Source organism: Pristis pectinata, chromosome 6 (assembly GCF_009764475.1).
Source record: "Pristis pectinata isolate sPriPec2 chromosome 6, sPriPec2.1.pri, whole genome shotgun sequence".
NCBI classification, from domain to species: Eukaryota; Metazoa; Chordata; class Chondrichthyes; order Rhinopristiformes; family Pristidae; genus Pristis; species Pristis pectinata.
Genome location: NC_067410.1, coordinates 21030600 through 21055936, shown reverse-complemented (window position 1 = coordinate 21055936; position 25337 = coordinate 21030600). Strand labels below are relative to the sequence as shown.

Genomic DNA, 25337 nt, shown 5'->3' with positions numbered 1-25337 from the left:
ATTTATAAACAAATGCATGGTGGTGATGTCTGCGGAGGACTCCATACCGTACTGACCAGTATAGTCAAAAATCAGGGCTTAGTGACAGCTTATAAAATAGGAGAAGAAATGACATGAGCAGACTGGGACTTAGTTCATTCAATAATATTACCCCTTTATCCCAGTCAGCACCTCCGTACCATGTGCAGAATGGTTCTTACTCAATACCCCATACAACAAAGATTTCAGGTTGTCAAGGAAATCCTATGTACCCAACATGGCTGCAGGTGGATTACCACTCGTTCCCACACATGGGCAGCGAAGTGCCAGCAGAGGATCCTCCCCATTTCTTCCTGAAGGGAATTCAGGATCAGTAGCAAATTCATTACATCAAGCTCAACCCTCGGGTTGCTTACAGTTACAGCATCCCCAAACCTCAGCTCCTCAGCAGGGATGAGGTAATCAACAACCTAGACAAATGTCTTGGGGAATACCTGCCTCAGGTAGGGATACCAGCCCACAGACTAGGTGGCTAGGCACGAGGTATAGGCCGAGATCTTTACCCCACCCCCATCCTTTGAGGAACAAAGTTTTAGACCAAGATACTTATTTCGAGACAGAAATAACATTCAGAGACCCTACTGATATTATGGAGATGAGTACAAAACTGAAGAGGCACCTCAGGGTGCACCTCATCATTCACAACTATCATAACATGTAAAAGGACAGGGCTCACCCCAAAAGTCCACTCCATCCCCTAGAACTCAGGGATAACAGAATGTAAAGAGAGGAAAAGCCAATTTTAATGTGAATTTCAGCGATGATGCTGACCAAAATGCCCCATCTCAGGAAAACGATACGGGCATACCTAGTCTCTCCTTCCCATATGCCAAAGCCCATATTGTTGGGAAAATTCGACCCTGTCATTTTGACACAAGTGCAGACATCTCAATGCTGAACACATATTATTAAAGGTGATGAACTAGGGGAGCCGACAGGGAGAATTAAAATTGTAGGCATACATGGAAACAAGGTAGCGTGCCCAACTCATAAAGCCCTCATGCAGATATACGGGATTAAACAAATGATAGAAGTAGTTGTAAAGTCTCTGCACCAACTTGCCCCAGATCGTACAAAACTAGCCCTTTTAACAGGAACACCTGATGTTTCCTATTGGATTCGTACCATTATTGAACCAAAAACTGATGTGACTGCATCGGATGAACGAGTCGTTCGAATCCAGAAACAGTTAAACTATCACCAGGATAAAACTATCAAAGTGAAATTAAAAAACGTCTTGTACAAATATTATGACCACCTACAACAATACCCCAACCATTGTGGGTTGGTCGATATTGAATCAACTAAATTAGGATGCAATCCATTTCCGCATCAGAAACAGTGGTATATTCCCAAACAAAGAGGAAAACAATCTCTACAAGAGACTGTAGGTTCCCTCTGTTGCAAGGAGTATTAATAAAAGAACATTCTCAATTTAACTCACCCATGTTTGGTGTAGGAAAACCTGACGGACGGTGGTGATTGGTCATCGACTGTATCGTCCTAAATAAACACTCAGAGCCTAACTTGGCCCAACAGCAGTCATTACAACAAACTTTGCAAGGATTCACTCGTAAAAAGTATAAATCTTGCACAGACCTAGCTAATGGCTTCTGATCACACCCAATTCTTAACAGCGACAGACATTATACAACCTTTACAGCCCGATTGTTCACAGTATCAGTGGACCAGACGACCACAAGTTTTTCGGAATAGTCCACAAATATTGTCAGCAGGAGTTATTCAGACACTACAGGGCATACCAGTTAATTGTGTGTATGTAGACAATATAGACAAAGCAGATACATTGGAAGAGCATTTAACACAAATTGAGACTGTCATTAAGAAATTGACGGACAGAGGCTATGTAATTAACATTAAAAAATCTCAACTCTGCCAAACAGAAGTAGAGTTCCTAGGCACATCAATTACCAATGAAGGACATGGCTTAACCCCTCAATTTAGACAGAAGGTCACTCGAGTAGGATATCCAAAGACCCTAAAAGCTTTACAATCAATTTTAGGCTTATTCAATTATGCTAGAGCTTTCATTCCTGACGATGCCTGATTAGCAAAACCATTGTATGGCAGATGTACTCCAAAGAATGAAAAACCTTTTGTCTTAACTCCAGACAATTATGAAGCACTAGTGAAATTGATGAATGCAGTTCAGTTAGCAATCGACCTCTGGACAAGTGACCTCACAAAATCTCTTGTTCTACATACTCGTGTTTCTCCTAAATCCACTATAGCCACCTGCTATAATGCAGGAGACGAAACACAAGCCCCCATACACTATGCCTCATATAATTTCACCCCAACAGAACAGATATTTTCCTCTTCAGAGTGATGTCTCACTATGGTGTTCCAGACACTTGTTGCAGTAAGACCACTGCAGGGAGACAAACCAATTATCATACAAACAGAATTTGTGTCTCTAAAAAATGATAACAACTTACCAACCAATGAATGGAGAGCTACTACAGTTAGGTATAAGAAATGGCAAACACTTTTGCAAAATGAAATTTTGCAATGGGTATATCTTCCTGAGAGCTATGACTTACAATCCTTATCAGTCATGGAGGATGCAGAACCATCTCCTCCACGGCCTAATATGGTACAACATCCTTTGAAACACTACTCTGAAATATGGTACTGTGATGGGTCAGCAATGAGAGTCCATAGAAATAAATCTACTAGGTTACAAGTTTGTACGTTCTCCCCGTATCTGTGTGGTTTTCCTCCGGGTGCTCCGGTTTCGTCCCACATTCCAAAGACGTATGGGTTAGGAAGTTGTGGGCATGCTATGTTGGCGCCGGAAGTGTGGTGACACTTGTGGGCTGCCCCATAACACACTACACAAAAGATGCATTTCACTGTGTGTTTTGATGTACATGTGATTAATAAAGATATCTTATCTTAAAAGGAAAATTTTTATCTGAAGCAGAATTTGAACCTTATGAGTTACAAGCTCATCCTTTAGGGAACCATACAGCATGGTAAGGGAGGCCAGGGTTATGGTAATAACTAAGCACAAATAAAAGTAATCAAGATGATGTCTTAAGAATACTCCTAGATACTACTCAACCCAATCCTAAAAGATTTCCAACACAGTACAAGTATGAAACTGATGGTGAAGGTAAGCTTTGGGTATGCTGCCCTAAAAAAGGTAAGAAGCAAATACCTCCTGCTCATAAGCGGGAAGAATTATTTTGAGAAGCCCACAAAGGATTTGGACACAATCATGGTGGCGGACAAGACACTCATGCGAAATTAGCCATGTTATACTGGTGACCTTACATGTTGACTGATTGCAAGTGATTTGTTGCAAATTGTAAAGAATGTCTGGCCTATAATAAAGGAGCAGTTACAAGACCACCTCCTAAAAGACAAATAAAACCAAACGCACCAATGCAGGTGTGCAAATTGATTATATAGGCCCATTTCTGGTATCCCAAGCCAACCTACCTTATCAGAGACCAAATAAATATATTCTTGTCATAGTTGATCTTTGTACGTGATATACGTGGTTAGTCTCCACCACTTCTTGTAGTAAGACCGCTACCATCACCGCACTTCAGAACTTAATAGTCCTGCACATTGGCACTCATGCCTGCATACATGCAGACCAAGGGTCTTCCTTCATTGGTAAAGGCTTTCAGGCCATGTGTGAATTGGGAGGAATACAAGGGGAGTACAGCACTCTATGCCACTCACAATTGCATGGGGCAGTGGAGAGAAGGAATCAGGAGATTAAGAGGGCCCTGATGAAACTGGTCTACTCTAGAGGTAAAAGATGGGCTACACTTGTCCCTGAAGTTCAGCTATCTCTGAACAACATACCATTGGCAAAATTAGGAGCACATAAGAATGTTACACCTTATTTCTTAATGAACAATGTCCATCTAAATACACCCCTAATTGCTAAATCAGGCCAACCATTGCCTACACCTGATAAAACTCTACTCAAGGTGTTGAGAGAGTTTATGAGAACTCAAGAGATAACAAAATAACCCAATAAGAAAGCTTGGATACTACAAAAAAGTGATTGGGTTCAAGAAAAGACATTTCATGAAAACAACTTTGACCCTAGTTTCCATCCTAAATGGAAACCCCCTTGTCTCGTTACCCAGGTTATCAACAATAGGACTGTGGTAATTGAGACTAGGAGGGGAAACAAGACTGTAAGTAAATCTGTCTTCATCGATAACATTAAACCTGCCCCAGCAGCACTTATACCCCCAGAATGAGTTGGAACTCTTATATTAAACCTATACATGCTTCCACCATAGAACCCTACATTCCGATGGGAGATAGGTGAGATGTATTGAACAGATAAGACACATGCTTCAATCTAAAAAGAAACGTAAAAATTCGTTTTCACTCGAAGAAGATCTCATAGATACATTACCCAGAAATAGTACACCTGAAAAGGGTTGTTGATTTTGGAGCAAGGAGCACCCAAACTCCAGAAAGAAGTGTTGCTCTTGCTATATCTTTCTTTTAATATTTATGCTTATTACAATATTATTCAGTGTTGCTTTACTTACCATTCGCTTTTTAGCAGCCGAAGTAGCGTAAACTACACAGAGATTGCCTCATCTGGCTCAGATACCCTTAAACTTAATGACTCATAAAATATTAGATCTAGGAGATCTGTGAGCAATGATGATTCAAATTTACATGTCACCAATAGTTCTTAGCCCTTGGTCTTATGTGGACCAATATACTGGAACCCTTAATCCTTGCCTCTGGCAAAGTGATTGTTCCCATCCACTTAAATATTTACTCTGACTGCATTGTAGAAGAAATGAACATAGATACATGGGAAAACAAGAAATCATTTGCGAGAATAGTTAATGATACCTTGACAAAACTGAAAGATTCCAGCCTAGGTGTTAAAGGTAGACTAATAGAGGAATCCCTTGACATGGATCCCTCTACACTTGAAGAAAAATATAGACACTGTTATGTTGTTGAATGGTCCCAGTCATGGAGACATGACATTAACATTATTAGACTAGAGCATTGTGAGAAACCATTTTTTGATGATGATTCTTCTGTGTTAGATGGATATCTTATTGCACTTTCCCTTAAATGGCAAACAAATGTATGAACATTTTTATTACAAAGACTATAGATGTTTTCATTTCTCCACCTATGGCCACTATTCCACTCCCTTGTCCAATGTTAACAGTAACATGGCAATTTTCTGTACTACTGGTTTATATTCCAAATGGTTCAGTGAAGCCCTTGATCCAGTTTTTGCATGGGAAGATAAGGTGGAAGGATGCACTGTAGCAGAGTAGCTCCTTCTGTTGAAACGCTGAAGCCTGGAAGGACTGAAGTTCTTCTGACTTCCGTTTTTTGTGTGCCAGGTCCACTCCGACTCCACTGAGTCCAATGCCCCACCTGCAGCACTGTGGATATCTCTCATCTGTCTGCTTTGGCATACCCTGCCTCATTCTCACATTTTACCTGTTCCTCAGGTTTGTCCTCAACCCTGGAATAGTGAAGAGCACATTATCCTTGCTCCTCTCCTTTTCTTAGTTCTGATTGCTAACGTTGTGCATGGCTATGCACGTTTCTTGCCTCATCTTGAGGGGGGTTGGGATGGGTCTGCCGTGAATAGTAAGTCTAATAACACAATCCTATGAAAAGATGAGCTGACAAACATTTTCTACTGGGTGTTACATATTTATTTTCTAACATGGGTAACTTTTTATATAATATGGTTTTTAAGACTTTATATAATGTACTTTGTTAATATGTTGTTTACTGCTAATGATGGCGTTATACCATCATGGTTTACCCCATTGATTTTTATATTCAAACCAATATATCTTACTACATCTCGTGTGTTATGTTTCACTGTGGTAAAAGACTTACCAGGAGGAGAAAAATAGCTATCCCGGGGAATGCTATACTCCTGATAACCTTTTTACCTACTTTGTTGCAACTTCTTCAGAAACAGCAATGTAACACTAGGGCCTTCAAGGCCTACAAAGCATTACATTGTCGCAAAGTAGAATTATTTGGATATGTTTTGTTACTTACTTACTATTTGGGTACAGTCATTTATTGCGTATATGGTACTCCTACAATGCAATAGTTAGAACTACTCGGCCTACCGATACTACCATTTGTGTTATATTTAATGCTACAAGAACAATCTATATATTTGGTTGATAAAATCACATGGCCTGATAGAACAGACTGGGTTGCCCTTGCTCAGTTAAAGTTTTCTGGAAAAGTTAGGAAGTTGTATCACTTTTTCTCCATTAGGTCCAATTCTAACAAGGTAAAGGAAGGAGACCTGGACATTTATATCCAGAGTCCAGGATCACCCAGATGGGAAGGAACTGCAGATGGTATGGTTGGTCTCATAATATCAAGCCACAGCAAACCCTTGGTATTCATTCCCATGGGAGGGACGTAACCAACCCATACATTCAAACACCTTATTCAGGTCACCCAGAAGTGAAAGTACAGACAGAATCCTTAACAGGAATACTGTACCCTTCCTTACCTCAGCACACATGTAACAGTAACCTGCCTCTATAAATATTTTTACCTTATTCTTATGCTATCAAATCATGTAATTGATGAATCTAATTTCTATAAACATAAGATTACTAATTCAAAGGCAAAAGAAGAGAGCAATATACAATCTAAGGAAACAAAAATTAGCAATTTGCTTATAAGATTCATTTTCAGAAAATCTAAATAAAAGTTGTACACAGCATCCAGAGAAACACAGACACTGCTGTGGAAAGGAATGAACCATCTTCAGCTCAATAAAAGACATTACCAGCTAACGAGATTAACTAATGGTAACAAAGACAGTGATCCAAACTTGCATCAAGATAATGGCAAGAACTGATTATGAAGAAGAAGAATTTTAAAGATGGACTAAAAATGGATATAACATGAACATTGGTGCATTGTTGTCGCATGCTTATAAAATGATTGGTGGTAAAAAAATCCTCTGAGAGTTCAGAAATGTGTGCAACTGAGATTAAGGAAGTAAATACTTCTACAGAGAGATCACATTGAAGCCCTTATATTGGGAACTATTCAATGAGTCCTTTGAGCATCCAATCAAGGAAAACTCCTCTGGTACCAGAAGCATACTGGAACAGTTGGTGGAATGATAGTCTGCTCCCAGGAGGAATCTTGACAGGAATATGATTCAGGACAGACTAGCTGGACTAGAATCTTTTGCTTAGCAAGAGGTGGTGTGATGGATATTCACTTTCCAGTCCCCAAAAAGGCTTATCGCTAACCTCAGCTTTTTAGCACAGCAGCGTGACCTGTCCAAAGGTCAAGAAGTGGTTGCTCATTAGCCTAAAATCCCTTTTGCAAAAACAGCAGAAATTGTCCAAGGCTCAAGATGTTTGTTGTTTGCTAAGTTAAACTTTTAACCAGTATTCTCTGCTCAGCCCTTTAACATAAACAAGAGAACAATGGGATCCACCTTTACTTGATTAAACACTCCAGTCACCTGGCCTGGAAATATGGTTGAGAAAACACAGGACAATAATGTCAACTAAGTGAAAAGACAGCATAAATGTTAGAAAGCAGTCAGGGTGGGGGGAATGACAGGGAGAAGGGGTTACAGAAAGAATACCTGGAATTCATTCCTCAGCCTTTAATTTTTGCAACGGAAGACTTGTTCGTCTGCAACTTGTTGGTTTGACTTTTTAGCTTGTAAGAATTGTACTTGTGTTTGGAAATCCTTTGATAGTTACAAGTTGTTGTTAAGAATTACATATTAGAATTAAACATGTCTCACTTAAAATAAAATAAACTGTGTTTAAACCACTTTGTTAGCTAGAATTTCTTTTCCTTGATTGGGAGGAGGGACCCTCCGCTTGAAATAGTGATTATTGACAGTTAGACCTTTCCGTAGAGACTAAAGTAGTGAAGTAAGCTAGTCCTTGAAGTGTAGGTTGATAAAGAATAATCTCCCTAGAGTGAGGGTACTCATAGATACTTATGCCAGATAGAACTTATAGTCTTGACTTAAGTTTAGAGCTCTCGGACGGTGCACTCAATATCATCACAAATCCAGGAGTCTGGAGCTGTAAGAAAGTAGCATTAACTGCTGCACCACCATGCTGCCCAATTAAATTGTGGTATCTGTAAATCTGTATCTGAACCCATCTATCCACTTTGGTTTATGAACTCGTAACACCATTGCCTAATAAAATCCAATGAATTGCAGTTTTAAGATTTTACAATTAACATCGCCTCAGCAAATTACTGGGAGAAAGAGTTCCAGATTTTCACTGCACTTTACATGAAATGATTTCTGGCATTATCCTAAGTGGGCTAACTCTACTTTTAAGGCAATATCCTCTATCGTTGAATCTTTGTAATATTAAGAGACAGCCAAGCTTCCTCTATACGTGCTAATGTAGCTGTGAAGCCACTTCTTGCAGGGTACAGTCTCCCATGTAGCCTTCAGTGTAATCTGAGTCTTCTGCCAATGGATTAAACAAACACCAAGGTGAAGCCAACAACATTATACACAACACTCTTAAATGTAGCATTCAGTTGAATGTCATTATTTTTATGAAAGGGATCAATCCAAGTCTTAAATTATTTTGTAAGGAGCCACCTTACAATCTGCCAAATACAACACAAACCCTTTAGTAGCACTTCATTATACTTTGTTGACTTTGAACCAGTTTGGACATCCTGGAATTATGAAAGGTGCATATATAAATGTGGCATTTTTACTTTCAGATCATTTATATTTCAGTGTATTTGAGTATCGTAATATTCCAGTCTGTTTTTGTACAAGCAAAATAAATTGTTTCTGCATAGTACTTGCCTTGTATATGTCGGCTCCACAGACATCATTTGGGTTTGCATAGCAGTCTTCACCTTCTTTTGCAAAGTTCATACCCACTATGCAGCTTTGATCCTCCAAGTATGAGAAGCAGCACTGTTTCTGAGCAATTCTGTTAGAAAATACGAGCATTTTAAAGTCAGGGCAGTGTTTTAATTACATTATGCAAATAAAGTTAGCAAAATTATCATACCAATTAAGTCATGGCCTAAATATTCATGAGCTTTGAAATTTCAAAAGAAAGCTTTTGAATTTTGGATAGACAGTAGGCAAGATACTAACATTAGCATCAGAGCAGCAACAAGAGATTGGAAGAAGCACAGTTATGTAGCTAAACTGTTCTATTTCAACTCATGTGTTTTCAACTAAAACTGTCCTATTAGGACTTCACCAAATTGAACATGCCCAGAGCAATCAGCAGAGGCCACAGTTAGTATTCCTGAAATAATGAACTCAACTGAAACAAGAAATGGACTGGCGTTTTACTAAACATCTACAGACGTATTGCTTTGGGCAGATAGTTATTGGTTACATACAGTCTGATTTGTTGAGATATGCTCTCTGTTCTCTACTGACAGTGTTGAACAGAAGATTCCTTTGGAGTCACAGTCACGATATTTGCAAGTCAAAATTTACTAAAAATTATCACTGATTGATTTACTGTAATACTTGCAATTTGAAATGCATTATGTAATAAAGTCTTTTGCCAAGCAAATATGCCACACACATCCATGATTCTTTAGTTTAATTACATAATTTACTATATCCTGTAAAGGGATGAATTACCAACAGAGAATTCACTCAAATTATCCAAATGGAATGGTTGGATTTTTGCTTCTACCAATTCGAGTAGAATCAGATTTGTAGTCACTTTTTCTATCAAATCACATGTCTAACTTGTATTTTCCAACAGGATTAAGTTGTCATAGAGGCAATATGAGAAGCTAAAATGCAAAACACTACTCATAATGTGTCATTGACAGAAAATGCTGGAAATATACAGCAGATCAGGCAGATTTCTGGAGAGGGAACAGAGCCAACACGTCAGTTTCACAAGTTTCATTTTAATTCTCCTTCACTCTTCCATTCTGATTTCTAAATTTAGCCTCTTACAATGTAAGCACAAGGAACAGTGTCCCATTTTTATGACATTAACTACATGTTTCCCTCTCCACAGAAGTTGCCTGACCTGCTGGGTATTTTCTACAATTTCTTTTATTTCATCTTTTGAGCAACTGCACTGTTGTTTCTCTCTTTTGTTTTCATTTATTTCCTTCTATTTACATCTCCTCCAGCTAGATCAATGACAATTAATAAGCCTTTACCACCCTCCCTCTAAACCCTTTCTTAGAGATAAGAATAAAGTGCAAACAATTTTTGTCTGAATGTTTCATACCACACAGAATCAGGCCCTTCAGCCCATTGAGTCTGTGCCAGCCATGAAGCACCCATGTACACTAATCTCATTTTATTGTTCCCATATCACTTCAACTCCTTCCCCTGCCCCTCCCCACACTATTCTACCACTCACTTATACAGTAGGCACAATTCCAGTGGCCAATTAACCTACTAACCTGCACATGTTTAGGAAGTGAGAGAAAACCAGAAGACCCAGATAAGTCCAAATTGAACCTGGTTCACTGGACCTGTGAGGCAGCAGCTTTACTCTCTGCACTACTGTGATCTCTCTGTTGCACAGGTAAAGCATGGCCTTTTGTACATAAAAAGTGGGGCATGTGTCGGTGATGTCATTACATAAGCAAATAAAACAGTGGCAAGTTATTGCTGTTGGATTGAATTGCACCAGATACCATGCAACTTTCCCAATACTTGAGATCTCCACTGTGCAAATGCAGCAAAACATGCTGAAAATTGCATGTTTGGTGCTAGTTTCCAGGGTCTTTGGCTCAATCTGCCACTCGGAAGAAATCAGAAGTGGGCACGACCCGTTTCACTTGCTGAGAACAACAGCAGGCAAATACAGAATTCTTGAACCAGCAAGGAAAAACAAGTTACTATTTGTACAAAAGTCAGTCCAAACCATCATTTGTTATTACTGTTCCAAAAAACAGTGCAGCTTGTTGGTCATAATTATGCAAAAGTGAATGTGAGAAGGAAAAGGATGTGAAAGTAAGTGCTTTTTCCTCAGGCTCTTACCATTTCCCTTCTCAGAACAATATTGTTTTCTCCACTGTGAAAATCGATTCCAAATTTGAAAGCCATTCTTAGTATTGTACTTTAATTGTGTTTTTCCTGCAGATTGTTCTCAGGATGTACAAGACGTACTTATGGCATTACTAGTTAAAGGAACTTGCTTGTATGTAGCACATTTCATTACCTCAGGATCAAAGTGTTTTCCTGGACTGTTAACTCAGTTTAAGCCATGCCTGATGTGGAGTATGGAAATCTGTTTCTGAGGGTAAACTCAACGGTAAAGTAAAAGGCAATATTCAAAACAGAAGAGTCATCTTCTCTCTTTGTGTGCAACATCATTGATAAACACAAGCCTCAAAATTCTGAATCACTATAGTTGGTATAGGTTGTCAAGATACACTTTGAAATTATATGGAAAGTAACTTTGTGATGCTATTCAGAAACAGACAACAACTGGAATTTCCAAAAATTATCATCATTAGAAACCAAACAGAATTGTCCGTATTTTCAAAGAGATCACCAACCCTTGGTTAGAGATTTCTTTCTCTTCCGTATATAATCTTCTGGAGAAATTAATATAAAAGCACTTAAGAGCTGTCCCAAGGTGACTGAACTTCTAACCCAATGTCTGTATTTAAGGATGGCCCTTCAAATTCTATTCCATTGTTCAAAGACACCTCTATCATGCAGATTTGGTGTGATGTGCTTCGGATTGGAAACACCAGAAGTACCTCGAATCAGAGGTGGAATCACACAGAAGCCAGCTCAGTAAAAAATAATAGGTTTCCTTCCCTAAATAGAGACATCAGTGAAAGAGTTGAGTTTAACTGAAGCAGCTGTTTTTATTTATTCTCACACTGCCATAATGGTATTTCAAGGCACATTTTCTGGATTACAGTCCATATCAGTGGATTAACAAACCCTGTAACATAAACCACTATTTGTGTTTATGTTATGGGACAGTGCCAAACAAAAAAGGATGTTTATAAGAACTACATCTCTCCATTATGCCATAAATGCAGAAAACCTCTCTTCCTTCAAATGACCTCAAGTAAAGACATTTAATCATTTAAATTGTTATTTTCTCAAGGCAATAGAATGGATCTGTTGTAAGCGGCAAAAATTACTGTTCAGCAACTAAGAATGTAAGAAAAGTTAGGGAAAGGCACTTATCTCATTTAGCCAATTCCTTCCACAATCTATGCATGAATACAAGTTCTTAGAAGAAAGGAGCAGGAATTGACCATGCAGTTTGACCATGGCTGATCTGATCTTTGGCCTCAAATCCACTCTTCTGCCCAAATCTCCATTTCCCTTGATTCCCCTATATCTCAAGAATCAATTTGAGGCTTGAACATAGCTGTTGGTTCAGCATCCTCAAGCCCTTTAGAGTACAGAATTCCAAAGAGTCACAACCTTCCGAGAGATGAAATTCCTCCCCATTACTGTCTTAAAAGGCATATCCTCCATGCTGAGACTGTGCTCCTAGTTCTAAACTTCCTCACCAGGAGAAACACCTTAATGACATCTACCTTGACAAAGTCCCTCACATTTTTATGTTTCAATGAGATGATCTCTTAGTGTTTGAAATATCAGGATTTCTCAGCCCAATCTGCTTAACTTTTCCTTATGTTATAATATCAATAGTGAACACCCATGCCTCCTGAAGACCCTTTTCCTTTCTACTTAACCAGGGCTCGAACAATCCAGGAATATTTTTATCCACAACCACCATTTCTCAGTTTCAATTGATCAGTTCACATATATGTTTTCCAGTGTGAAAAACTACTTTCAAATTTCTTGCATAGGTCAAAGTTCATTAAATTACATTGTAACAAGAAATACACAAGAGTTTTATTTGACTGCATGCCTCGAAGGTTTAAATAACGAAATATAGTTTATTGAAAGCCAGTCTTGCTTGTTGTGATGCCAACTGACTATCTGTGCATTTCAAATGCTCCTTGGAATTTATTTTATTTAGTTATTCTTTTCATCTCCAATGATCTCTCCTTTCAGTTCTTAATTACATTGTTAACGTGGGAAAAGCAACCTGTATTCAGTGTAGTCAATGATTGACTGGACAGCTGTATATAATGTGGCCTACAATATGAAAGTGTATAAGGCATTTTGAAAATTCTAACTTCCAAACAAATTTTAATATGCAGTCCAATGGATTATTCCTTGAGAGCTTTAAGCATTAAAAATGATTTGCATAAAATTTTTGTTCCAATGAAATTATGCCCACTTATAAATCAATTAAAAGTCACCAAGTTTGAATGCTATTGGCAGTCTAACTCCAGGTTATTTTTCCAACCTATTAATCTGTTTTAATTATTTAACTGCATTGAGTGTTCTGCAGTTCGTAATGTGGTGCCTTGTCAAGGAATATAATAAATAATTAATTGCTAGATAATTCACAGATTCACTACCCTACAGGAAATTAATTTTTCAATAACTGGTGTTTTTTATACTGAATGAAAACCTATTGATTTTACAGAATAAAACACTTTTTCAATATCAACTCCCAGTGTCAATATTAGGCACTGCTGTATCAAAGATAACACAGCCAAGCAGAGAATGAAGGTTTTGGACAACATCCCAACAAGGTCCATTAACCCAATGAGCTTTTGTAAAAAGATGTTCATGAGTGGGGGCAATGCAATAAAGCCATATTTATTGCCAACCCCAGGCTCCCTGAAGAAGTAGAAGAGGCCACATTAAATCGATATAGCACATGGCTGAAGATGTTTCCAAACAACAATTCAGCCTTGTATCTGAATTGTTGGGCTATGCCAGATCTGAGGCCGTGGAGCCTTGTTTCTTTGTTAACTCTCAAATTATCTACCATCATACTTGGCTAGATATTGCAGGACATTTGCTGGAAACTCATTTTAATTCATTGCTTGAATTGCCTGTTGTTGGTACTAGCATGCAGGTAGCCAGGTGTGACCATCATTGTAAGGTGTGGCTTTTTATGCCATTCAACATTCAGCATTCTCCTAGTTTGATGCCAAATAAGGAATGGAGAACTTCTCATGTAATTGTAGCAGTATACAGTTCTGCTGATGAATCTCAGTGCCTCACGGACTCCCAGTCTGTGTCAGTGAAGGTATCACACTACATAACGGAAGATGTCCTCACTGTGTAGAAAAAAAATTGCATTCACTAAAGCTGTGTTACAGTCCCACCAATCAATAATGTGGAAAGGAACAAATAGTTTAGTGAAAACAAGACCAAGAAATTACTTCTCTTCCAATAGTTATCTCACCACCCAAATTTCTCCACCTAGAGTGTATTCTGCACCTTGCTTCCCTCATAACTTCATCCATGTTTAATGTGGAAGTTGATCAAAAGTACACTTTCTTTCTTCCCATTGTTTCATGTGGTCAATATCGAGGATGTACACCTACTTTACTGTAAACCATTGGCTCCTCCTAACAGTGGGGACACAATATACACAGCAATGATCTCAGGGATGTTGGCTGATTTTGCAAGTGGTCTATTCTGGATATCCCTGACCTTATCTATATGGCTCTTTATCCTCTCCATCCCTCCCCAGCCTTTGCAAATTAAAACTAACTTACTTTCTCTCTTTCCCAGTTCTGATTTAGGGTATTTGGCATGAAATGTTAATTCTGTTCCTTTTTCTATAGGTGCTGCCTAACCAGCTGAGTATTTCCAGCATTTTCTGTGGTGATATCAGATTTTTAACATCTGCAGTTCTTTAGCTTTTAATAGACATCTGTTACTTGAGTAGTGCCCTAAATAGCTCCCCTGAACTTGTAACCCAGAGACAGGCATTGGTGAAGAAGGGTTAATCAAAGTTGAGATTGGATTAGTTAGCAGATAGATTACCAGAAGATATCAATGGACATTAAATGTCATCTATGTAGTGTGGGACTGCAGTCATGTGTATACTGTTCAGGAGAAGGATGATGGGCCATCTTCCTTGAAATTAATTGATGAGCCAGCTGAGTTTCTAAGGCAATCCAGAACATTCATGAATACTTTTCTGGTGCTTACGCCAAATTAATAGATCTCCAGAATTCAAATTTACTTAAACTCCTAACACCTGGTTTGACTAGTCCAGTATTGTAACCACAAGACTATCATGCCTTTACTTCTGGTCACTTTAGTAAGCAAGAACCAAGCAAGATCACCAGTTTAGTACAACAATTATATATCACTGTTTTTTTTACTGCGACCAATTGGATGAAAAATACCATCCTGTGACCTACTTCACACTGGAATCTTGCGGGGGTACTCTAAGGACTTGCATTTAATCAATCTGGATCGATTTTAAATGTAAGCCCGTAAAAGATAAATGTTTATCGGTAGATGCTCCGACATAGGTGATATACCTATGTTGTTAAAAATATTTTTCTTCTCTTATTCTTCAAAGAAAGCAGAATGAGTCATTCATTTAATATAATCTGTACAGTGCAGGAACACACTTACCTGCAGGTGGGAGAGTCAAGCCCCTTCACAGAAATATCGAAGCACTGACCATTATCGGCAGCCCATTGTTGTCCAGCATCACAACAGCTTTCAATCACATCTGCAGAAGCTAAAGGGAGAAGTGGGTTTCATTCATCATTTTAACCACATACTTATTTATCAATTACAGGGCAACAGATTACATGGTGTTTTTTTGGTTTGCTTTATAGGTCACACTGCCCTTTGGTTGAGATGCTGTTCCCAGGGTTTTGCTGAAGAAATATTTCAGCCAATTCTAATGAATGTCATGGGAGTGTCAGGGGAGTGTGAATTAACCTATCCCCAAATTCCCTTTGCTTCCTTCCCTCTGAGAAAGCACCTAGCTTCTATTTCCTGCCTCTCCACTTGGACAACAAAGACTTCATTTACATACTATTGAAAAATCTATATTCTATGATCGCAATAGTTGCAGAGTAGAGGCATTGAAAAATGCACTCTGGGGAAGAGAAGTTTCCGATGATGCTAATGCAAGAGTTTCAATTGAATAAATGTTCCCAGATACCTGGAAAGATACAGTAGTTTGGCAGTGTGCAAGATCTTATGTTTGACCGTGGGAGGTCACAGCTGGGGGCCCCTATGAAAAGTGAGTCATTGCTGTTGATGTTACTGTTTCCAAGACCATAACTGCTTGGTGGTGGAGTTTCAAGTTTCAGCATTTTAACCCTTCTCCCCAACCTTTCCTGCCTCAGAGTTGAGGGATTGGTGAGAAAAGGTGAGGAATTGAAATCGAGCCTTAAGTGCCTGAAAGTTCAGTGAATCGCTTTAATTATTTTTAAACCCACTATCCTAACATTACACCATTGGGCTTGGAACTTAAAGCAACAATTTGCACATCAGTACAACAGAAGCCAAATAACTTCAATGTAGGTGAGAGTTAAATCTAGATAGTGTTATCTTTAACATTTTATTTGCTTTCTAACTTAAATGTCATAACAGCCATTTATGTTGTGCATAATTGTGTTGCAGAGAAATTTTTGATTTATTTGGACCCAGGCATATAATCTGTTTTTGCCAAGTTTGTGTCAATTTTACAAAACATATATAGAAAAGATAAATATTTAATAAATTTCAGTGTTCTACACAATCTGATAAAAGCATCATTAGTATCCAGTTCCGGGGAGTAACAAGAAGGCAGTATCACTGATACAGATCTTCACAGGGTAAGCTTCTATAACCTAATTCTATAACCTAATCTACACTCTGCATGTGCCCAAAAGGAAAAGGGTTATTTCTCTGTATTTGTACGAGTCCATCTTCTGTAACCAATTGTCACAAGATGAACTTTCATTAAACAACATTTCCTCCTTACGCAGCTAAAGCATAACAGTTCTCCCTCTAATAGCCAAGCAACAAAGTGCCAAATTCATGTGATATCAGCAGCTAAGGTTTCAACCCAAACATCTGAATGGGAGTTCCTTCCAAGTGAAAATTCGACAAAGTGCCCCATTCTACTATATTTATCACAGCCATGCAGTCTCATAAAGTTGTTAAAAATATGCAAGAATATCTTCACAAATCACAGTACCTGAAACACTGAAAAGGAAACACAAAGCCCAAGTATATTTAACAGCATTGGAGTAATCCATTTCTCCTGTAATTTTTGCACTTAAAATCCTAGTACTGTGCAAAGGAAATAATGACACTCGTTTTTAAAGTCAGTTGCAGCACTCCTCCCTTTTGCTACTTTTTTGGCAAAAGCTGCATTTTCTGTCACTGACCGTGCACCACTTCCACCCACTGCACCTTAGTCCTTGCTTGGAAAAGTCACAATGCACTCATGAAACTGAAAACAGCAATTACAACTCTACCACTTCTGACTACTAATTAGGGCCCACAAAAGGGGAACAGGAGTTCAAAAGAGTCTCACTGGTTACATGAGCGTACTGAATTCTTCCAAAAAAAGTCACCCATTAATGGTTGAATAAATGGAACTACTTCTGGTTACTAGTTGCAAGTAACCAGAAATCATCTCAGAAAATGATAAAATTCTCAGAGTTTGGATTCACATTATTTGTTTTAGTAAGCTTTACAGTGACTGGAAGCTTGCTATTCTGCTGTAACGACACAGGTTTGGGAAGAAATTGGCCCCATTTTATTGTTGGCTGAAGACATAGGACTCAAAATTTCAACAATGCAGGCCATTCCAGAGGATAGATCAGACAGCCAATTGTACCAACTATTATTGGAACAGGCTGCATTTTGCTGGTTATATTCTGATAGCTGTTGGTTAAATACTATACATTATAGCAATAATTTAAAAGCTTGACTTCCCAAAGGCAATCAATTGCTGATTAATTTTGGCAAGGAATCACAAAGCAAAGCTAATACTTGGAACATTCCAGAGCAATATGCAGGGAAGTGCATAACAGTACAACTGACCAAAGCAACTGAGTACCAGTTTCTCTCCAGTAAAGGTAAATAGCCTATCAGTGCTGGCAAGGGCACCCATCAGGAGTTAATGTGCTTGATCCTAGGAATTGAATACTTCTTCATGGGAAACCCAGATTTCTGACCTACTCTGTATTTGATCCAAAGTATCTCCGAGTTCCTGAACAAGGATGATTCCCATTCCATTAGTTAAGATCGGAACTTGTTGTCAAAGGCTGAAGGGCAATGTTCTGAATTCTTGAGCAATACACAGGATCTCGGCCCGAAACGTCGACTGTTTATTTCCCTCCATAGATGCTACCTGACCTGCCAAGTTCCTCCAGCACCTTTTTTGTGTATTGCTCCAGATTCCAACATCTGCAGAATTTCTTGTGTCTCTGTCTTTGTCTGAATTCTTGAACCATCTGCGTCCCCAGGTTGAGTTTGTTTTTAAAAGAAAGATAATTAAAATTACTGACATTGTCAGTCTCCCAAAAGCATGGTTAGCACCAATTAAATCTGTTGCCTGGGGCCTGAAACTTTGCAGCATTCTGTAGCTTACCTGCTCAGGAACAGATTATCAAATAATTTTAATTGAACTTGTGGGTATTTTTACTGCCTTTAGTGGCTTTGTGTTAGTGCACTTTTGAAACATAAGGTATGTTCACCAAATGAGACCATGCTCTAAGAATGTCTCTGGGTGTTGCAACCATGTCTCTCATCCAGTTTGCCTTGAAGCACAGTTCCTCAATGAAGATGCAGGATAAATGCATTTACTATTGTATCCTTATGACTTTTGGCAGTTTTAGGAATATATAATTAAATACTTAAAACATGAATGGCCATCCTTTGATGCTATATTTTATCGTTTCAAAAATCTCCATATTTTCAACAAGAAAAAAATATCAAGCATGAAATTTTAATATTCATCAAAGACCTCCATCAACAACTGTTCACTGATGCAGTGCCATTTATTAATTCATTTATTTACATATGAATACACTTTTAATGATGCATAATAAGCAGGAAAATTGGAATTGAAAAGAAGACTTGCATTAATATGATGCCTCTCATGATGTCGAGATGAGCCAAAGCCAGTGGAGTTGTTTTTGAAGTACAATCAAGGATAATGTAGCCAATCTGCACAGCAAGCTCCAACCAACAGAAATCTGATAATGACCAGAAAAACTGTTTTGGTGATGTTGATTGTGTTTAAATATTGGCCCAGGGACATACAAAATGGACCCCAAAGTGTAATTTAGAAGTTATTTTGGCCAACAATTTCATTCCCCTTCTCTTATTATTTCCTGTTGCTGTTGTGTTGTGATGAATGCAGATTTCCAAATGCCAGAACCTTTCTGTTTCCTATTCCCAAGTGACAAGTTTCGTGTGTAACCTTGGGCAGGGAGGTACCATGATTCATCCCAACTATGCATCATCTGATATCCAAGCACTTGCACGTTCCAGCAAGAGCTTGTGATTAGCAATCGTTAGGGAGAGTCCCTGCTCATTTTCCATTCTGAAGTCCAGCAACACCATGGTCACATTTGTCCCGTGGGTGACTTAACTAAAACAGTAAAGAAAATAACTGAAACCAAAGACCTTCTAGACATCACTTGGACCCTGATCCTGCAGTCAGTACTGACCTAAAGACACTTGCCACTGACCTCGATGAAAACTTCCAGCAAAGATCTTTATGGCAAAGATGTTACCTTTCCCAACTTTACTTGACATTGGGCACCCATTAAGGAATCTCTGCCATTTGGCAACAGTGATGTTATCAAGCTGGTTGTGCAGTTAATCAAACTGAAAAATTATTACAAACAGCAAGCAGGAAGTTCTAAACAAACATTTTAAACATTCCAAGGGCACAAATGAAAGAATAGACCATACATATTATATGGAAAAAGAACCTGAAATATCAAACTACTTATAAAATAAAATGAAAACAATTTGTTATGTCAAAATGTACAGAATTTTTAAATAATTAGCTGAAATGTTAAAATGTAAATGAGTTCTTTAGAGGCAGAGAAGTCAATAAGCAGTAATTATGGATTAATGCGCCATCAAAAACTTGCTTTCACCTCATGCAAAAAAGCATAACAACTTCAGGTTTTTTTTCCCCACAAAGAACATTGCTCATAAATATTAGTTCTTGTCAATCCACCCATTTATGAAGATTGCACTGGACAAGGCTGCAAAACTGTGGAAGAAAGAGGAAATCATGACAACAGCTCCAGACTTTAGGCATCTTACCATGCTTTTTTGTACCCAAAGGTGGCTGGTGAGCTTCACGGTGCTATAAGAGTGGCACCCTTGTCTGATTTAATCTCATTGTATATAATTATAGAATCATAGAGCTGTAACAGCGCAAAGGAGACCAATCCAGTTAATCCAATTTCCTGGCCCTTTTCCCAGCCCTGCAATTTTTTTTTCCCTTCAAGTACTTATCCAAGTCCTATAGTCCCACATCAACATGGTTGATTTTGAATTACTTCCTGAAGTGCTCAAACAAGCCATTCAATTGTATCAACCCCCTACCGAAAATAAACATGAAGGGACCATTCAGCTGCAACCTAAGCATCATATTAGAACTTGACAAAACTCATCCAATTGTCAAGAGTGCTGCAGCAAACCTTTTATATCCCAAAGGACAGGTGCAGAAACTGCAAGGGAACATCATCATCTTCAAGTTATACAGAACCTGCACATACACCTCTCTACATCAACGGTGCTGAGGTTGAGAGGGTTGAGAATTTCAAAGTTCTGAGGAGTGGCCATCACTAATAGCCTGTCCTGGTCCAGCCACGTAGACACCATGGCCAAAAAAGCTCGCCAGCGCCTCTACTTCTGCAGGAGGCTAAAGAAATTTGGCATGTCCCCCTTGACACTCACCAACTTTTATCGAAGCACCATAAGAAGCATCCTACCTGGATGCATCATGTCTTGGCATGGCAACTGCTCTGCCTGTGACCACAAGAAACTGCACACAGTTGTGGACACTGCCCAACACATCACAGAAACCAGACTCCCTTCCATGGACTCTGTCTATACTTCTTGCTGCCTCGGTAAAGCGGCCAGCGTAATCAAAGACCGCACCCACCCAAGACTTGTACTACCTCAATGCAGTGTAATGAATTGATCTGTATGAACAATATGCAAGACAAGTTCTTCACTGTACCTTGGTACAAGTGAAAATAATAAACTAATTCCAATTCAAATTCCAATCCTTATGTGGTGCATATCTTGCTTAATTTTCTGGGTCAACACACTGAAACTGCTTACCTACTGGTATTGCATTGGTTGAAGGAACAGGATCATCGCCATCTTCTCATCATACCAGGAATGGGCAAAAAATGATGGCCTTATCAGCAACAGCTGCATCCCAAAATTATGTACATATTTCCTTGCAAAATCCTTCACTGTCAAAGATTTCAGACTATTTATGGTATACAATAGAATTCTAGTTCACCATTTTCTGGTCCCAAGTAAGCATATTCTGTTGTCCATGTGATCAAACTTTGCTCAGATATATTTATGACAAGGCAGTGACAAAAAAATGGCTAATATTTGTACCTTAATGCTGTGTGTCTCCTTGATGCTCCTGCTTCTAAACTTTTATTCCTGCAAGGTACTGCTTAATAGGGATGCAAATGAGTGGGGTATGGTTAGAGAGATTCCCTAGAAGACTTAAAGGATGATGTGACTGAAAAACTCCTGAGCCAGAGGGACCACCTAGCGGCAGCCTTTGTCACGGTTCCAATGTCACCATGTGTCCAAAACCTGCTCAAATGCTGGCACTAGAACTCTATGGGGAGACAACCTTCTCATCAATGTCATCACAGACAGTATGAACCCATTCGAGTTTTGAATATGCTGTCCAATTGCATTTTTTATCCAAAGCATCTTTTCACACTATGGAAACTGCTGTGCTGGAACCCATCACAGACCCTGGTATTCCGCCCTGGCACCTTATATTGTGGCAAATTCAATTTCCATACATAGGCTACCAACATCCTTTGAAGTTCTTGCTAGAATTTAGTAGGTTCCAGAAATCTCTCAGCCTCTACCATTCTCTTCACGGTCTGATGCAGGTCACAAGAAACATCCTGCAATGTGTTGCTTTCCATCTTGTGCATCATCGCAAATATATCCAAAGAAGCAATTACCTCTGTTCGTTAACCAGGGCTGTTTTGAAGACTGGGGCACTGCGATTTGGTTGAGTGCACAGGACACCAAGGATGACCTAGGAGGTATTCAAGACACAGCACAATAGAAAGCAGGCTCCACAGTTCTCTGACACTGCATTGGACAGCTTGGTGGAGGAAGTGCAAACTGGGAGAGATGTCAAGCACCAGCAGGTGTTTCAAAGGTGTGTGAAAACTGTGGAATGGTCTCAAGACATAGACCTCAAGGTAGTGATGCAAGACCTTCAATAAGTTCACATATATTGTCATGGTCAGTTCAATTACTATAGCCCACAACTGATTCACCAATTTCAAATACTGCTCCATTCACTGCACCCCTGTCACTCATCTCCCTCACTCAGGACCTAAACCACTGATATGTTTCGACACACACTCACTCACTTGCATTGCTGCATACCTCAAACCCAGCCTGCACACACTGCCTGCTAGTCATCAATGACAACTGATCCAGATACATTCACAACACACTCCTACCACTCGCCTAGAATAGGTGCAACCTACATTAGCCAATTAAGCTCCCTGCACGTCTTTGGGAATCTGGGAGGAAACCAGAGCACCCAAGGGAAACCCACACAGTTATGAGAAAAATGTGCAAACTCCACACAGAAGAGTGTGGAGTTTCCTTTTCAGCTGCTGGATGGGTGGGGATGGAAAATGATCCATGTCTCTCAGCTTCTCAAGCCATTTCTTTCTCTTCCCCCAGTTAACAAATGACAACATTCATTTTTGGTCACTCACCTCAGATCCAAAACCCACATAGACAGTGGCCTTAGTTTCCCTTGACCCTTCCAACATCCTATGATTTCATCTGCCCCAAATTTCACCCTTTCTCAAACTTCAAGACATTAGTGCTATAACCCTTGAACACTTAAAGACATTAAGGAAAGCTGGCATGAAACTGAGACAGACACAGTGGGAATCACAGTAAAAATAGCATTACAATTTTTCCAATAAATTGAAAGCCAAAAATCCTACCAGCCGCACATGTTGCCTCATGTTAATAGATCAAAGTTTTGTACTGTTGGTGGCATCCAGAGAAAATTATTCATTATGAAAACAGTAGTCCTGAACTGTGCTATATTTGTTCTGTTTGAGATTAAGTATAGAAAGAAAACTTACAAAACAGAGGAGATTTTACTGAACTCAGCCCATGGGTTGAACAGCCTGCTGTGCCTGTCTGTGGTGTCATTCATAAGATGCAGAAGGCCAGAAGAACTAACTCTCCACACCCGAGATGGTCAGAAAGATGGAGCAGGCTCCTAAGTGTAATGAGGCCTCAGGATTCATAGCCTGAGGCTCTGACCATGAAGCCCTAGCAGCTTTTGAAGCTGAAACACAATCAGAAAATGCTGGAAACACTCAGCAGGTCTGGCAGTGTCTGCGGAAAGAGAAACGGTTATGGCTTTGGGTCCAGAAGCTTTATCAGAACTGGTTCTGATGAAGAGTCCCAGACCCAAAACATTCACTGTTCCTCCTTCCACAGATGCTGCCTGACCTGCCTAGTGTTTCCAGAATTTTCTGTTTTTGCTTCAGATTTCCAGCATCTGCACATTTTTATTATATTTTCTAGCCTTTGAAGCTGACCGAAATACCTCTTTCCTCACAATTTGTGACTTCATTCAGATGTGCTTGCCACCTGACCTCTAGCTCATCTTGAGCTTCTGTATTTGGCCACACACTGATAGAAGTCTGAGACATGCTGAGACCAATGTGGCTGATAGCCAACAGCTCCCTGTGGAACCAGCAGCTATCAGTCAGTGCAATTCTGCCCATTGATCACAAAAGCATTATGCTGCGGATGCGAGAAATCCAACATAAGGTCAAAAAATATTGGAAACACTCAGCAGGTCATGATGCATTGTAGACAGAGAAATAGAGATGACATTTCAGATTGATGATCTTCCATCAGAATATTTGTGATGAAAACTCATTAAGATCATAACCCAATGTCATTCACTCTGCTCCTCCTTCAAATGTTTCCAAGCCTGCTGAGAATTTCCATCTTTTTCTCCTTCCCTTTTGATCAGGAGATACTGGCATCTGACCTCCAGCTTGTCTTGAACCTCTGCATTTGTCTACGCATGCATAAGTCTGAGATGCTACGGTCAGCATGGCTGAGAGCTGACAGCTGACAGCTCCCTACACTTTAATTTCACTTAAAGTCATAATTGAAACTCGAGTACTTGTTAAGTCTGTCAACCCCTAGATTAGCATGGTACTGCAATGGCTGTATTTATTTCAGATCCCCTGGCATATTGTCTCTCAGTAGAAAGAAGGAGGTGACCTGAAGATAAATGCTGCAGTTTGCCTGCAATAAGACGCAAACATAAACTACTTCCTACCAGAAAGCAACAATATTCATTTTAAATGCCCTTTGTTAATTAAGCTTATCATTCACAAATATCTAGGTTTGTTGTGAACTGAGTTTGTTCCACAGAGGAAGAGAGGATAGGTGTTTCAATTTGACCCAAGGCAACATGAAATGGAAGAATCTCCTATTGTAATGCCCCGAAATGTGAAGTAAGTTTTTCAGAACTCCTCACTCATGGTGGTACAAAAATGCTGGGCTCTGACTAAATGCCCCATTCCTGCTGATGGATTGGCTGGTGCCACATTCCTCAGAGCCATCTGCAGGTTTGATTCCCTTTCAGCTGGGAAAGTTCCCAATAAGGATAGAATTTCAGCTGAATTTCCCAAATGTAGAGAATCTCATCTGTTGCCTTGCTCCTCTGCTGAAGGGATAGCCTTCTCCCACAGGATATACAAACATTGTATAATGACAAGGATGACTGGGAAGATGGCAGCAACCACCAGGCCATCTCCCAACTTAGTGCCACTGAGAAAACCTTTGCCAGGATCATCTGAAAAGCCTCCATCATTAAGCAGTCGGAAAATAGCTGGAAGCATAATGTGGTTTTGGAGTGAAAAGGTCTACAATAGACCTTTCCTTCAGCCTACGTCAACTTCAAGAGAAGTTCAAGAACAGCAAACCTCACACTCTCTTTCTTTGATGGACTTCACCAAAGAATTGACCCCATGATTTCTCGGCCTCATTTAATCCTTTCATGACAACATGCATGGCACCACAGAGCTTGACAGCTTTACTTCTGATAGTTTTTGAGATGAAGAATGGAATGAAACAGAGAGTTTGTTGGGCCCTGACTCTGGCTGACATCTGTTTCTCTGTGCTTCTGACTTACACTTTCCCGGAGGAC

At 39.4% G+C, this 25337-nt stretch overlaps 1 protein-coding gene across 8 annotated transcripts in view; it reads right to left on the bottom strand.

Annotated features, from left to right (window-relative positions):
• Positions 1-25337, bottom strand: part of fbln2 (fibulin 2) — a 176018-nt gene that overhangs the window by 72997 nt on the left and 77684 nt on the right. For all 8 annotated transcript variants that reach the window (XM_052018568.1, XM_052018567.1, XM_052018569.1 and 5 more), the window contains 2 exons: positions 15509-15617; positions 8879-9008 (listed from right to left, as the gene is read on the bottom strand). In XM_052018568.1, the coding sequence (XP_051874528.1) occupies positions 8879-9008; positions 15509-15617 (239 nt within the window). The remainder of the gene's footprint in view (positions 1-8878; positions 9009-15508; positions 15618-25337) is intronic.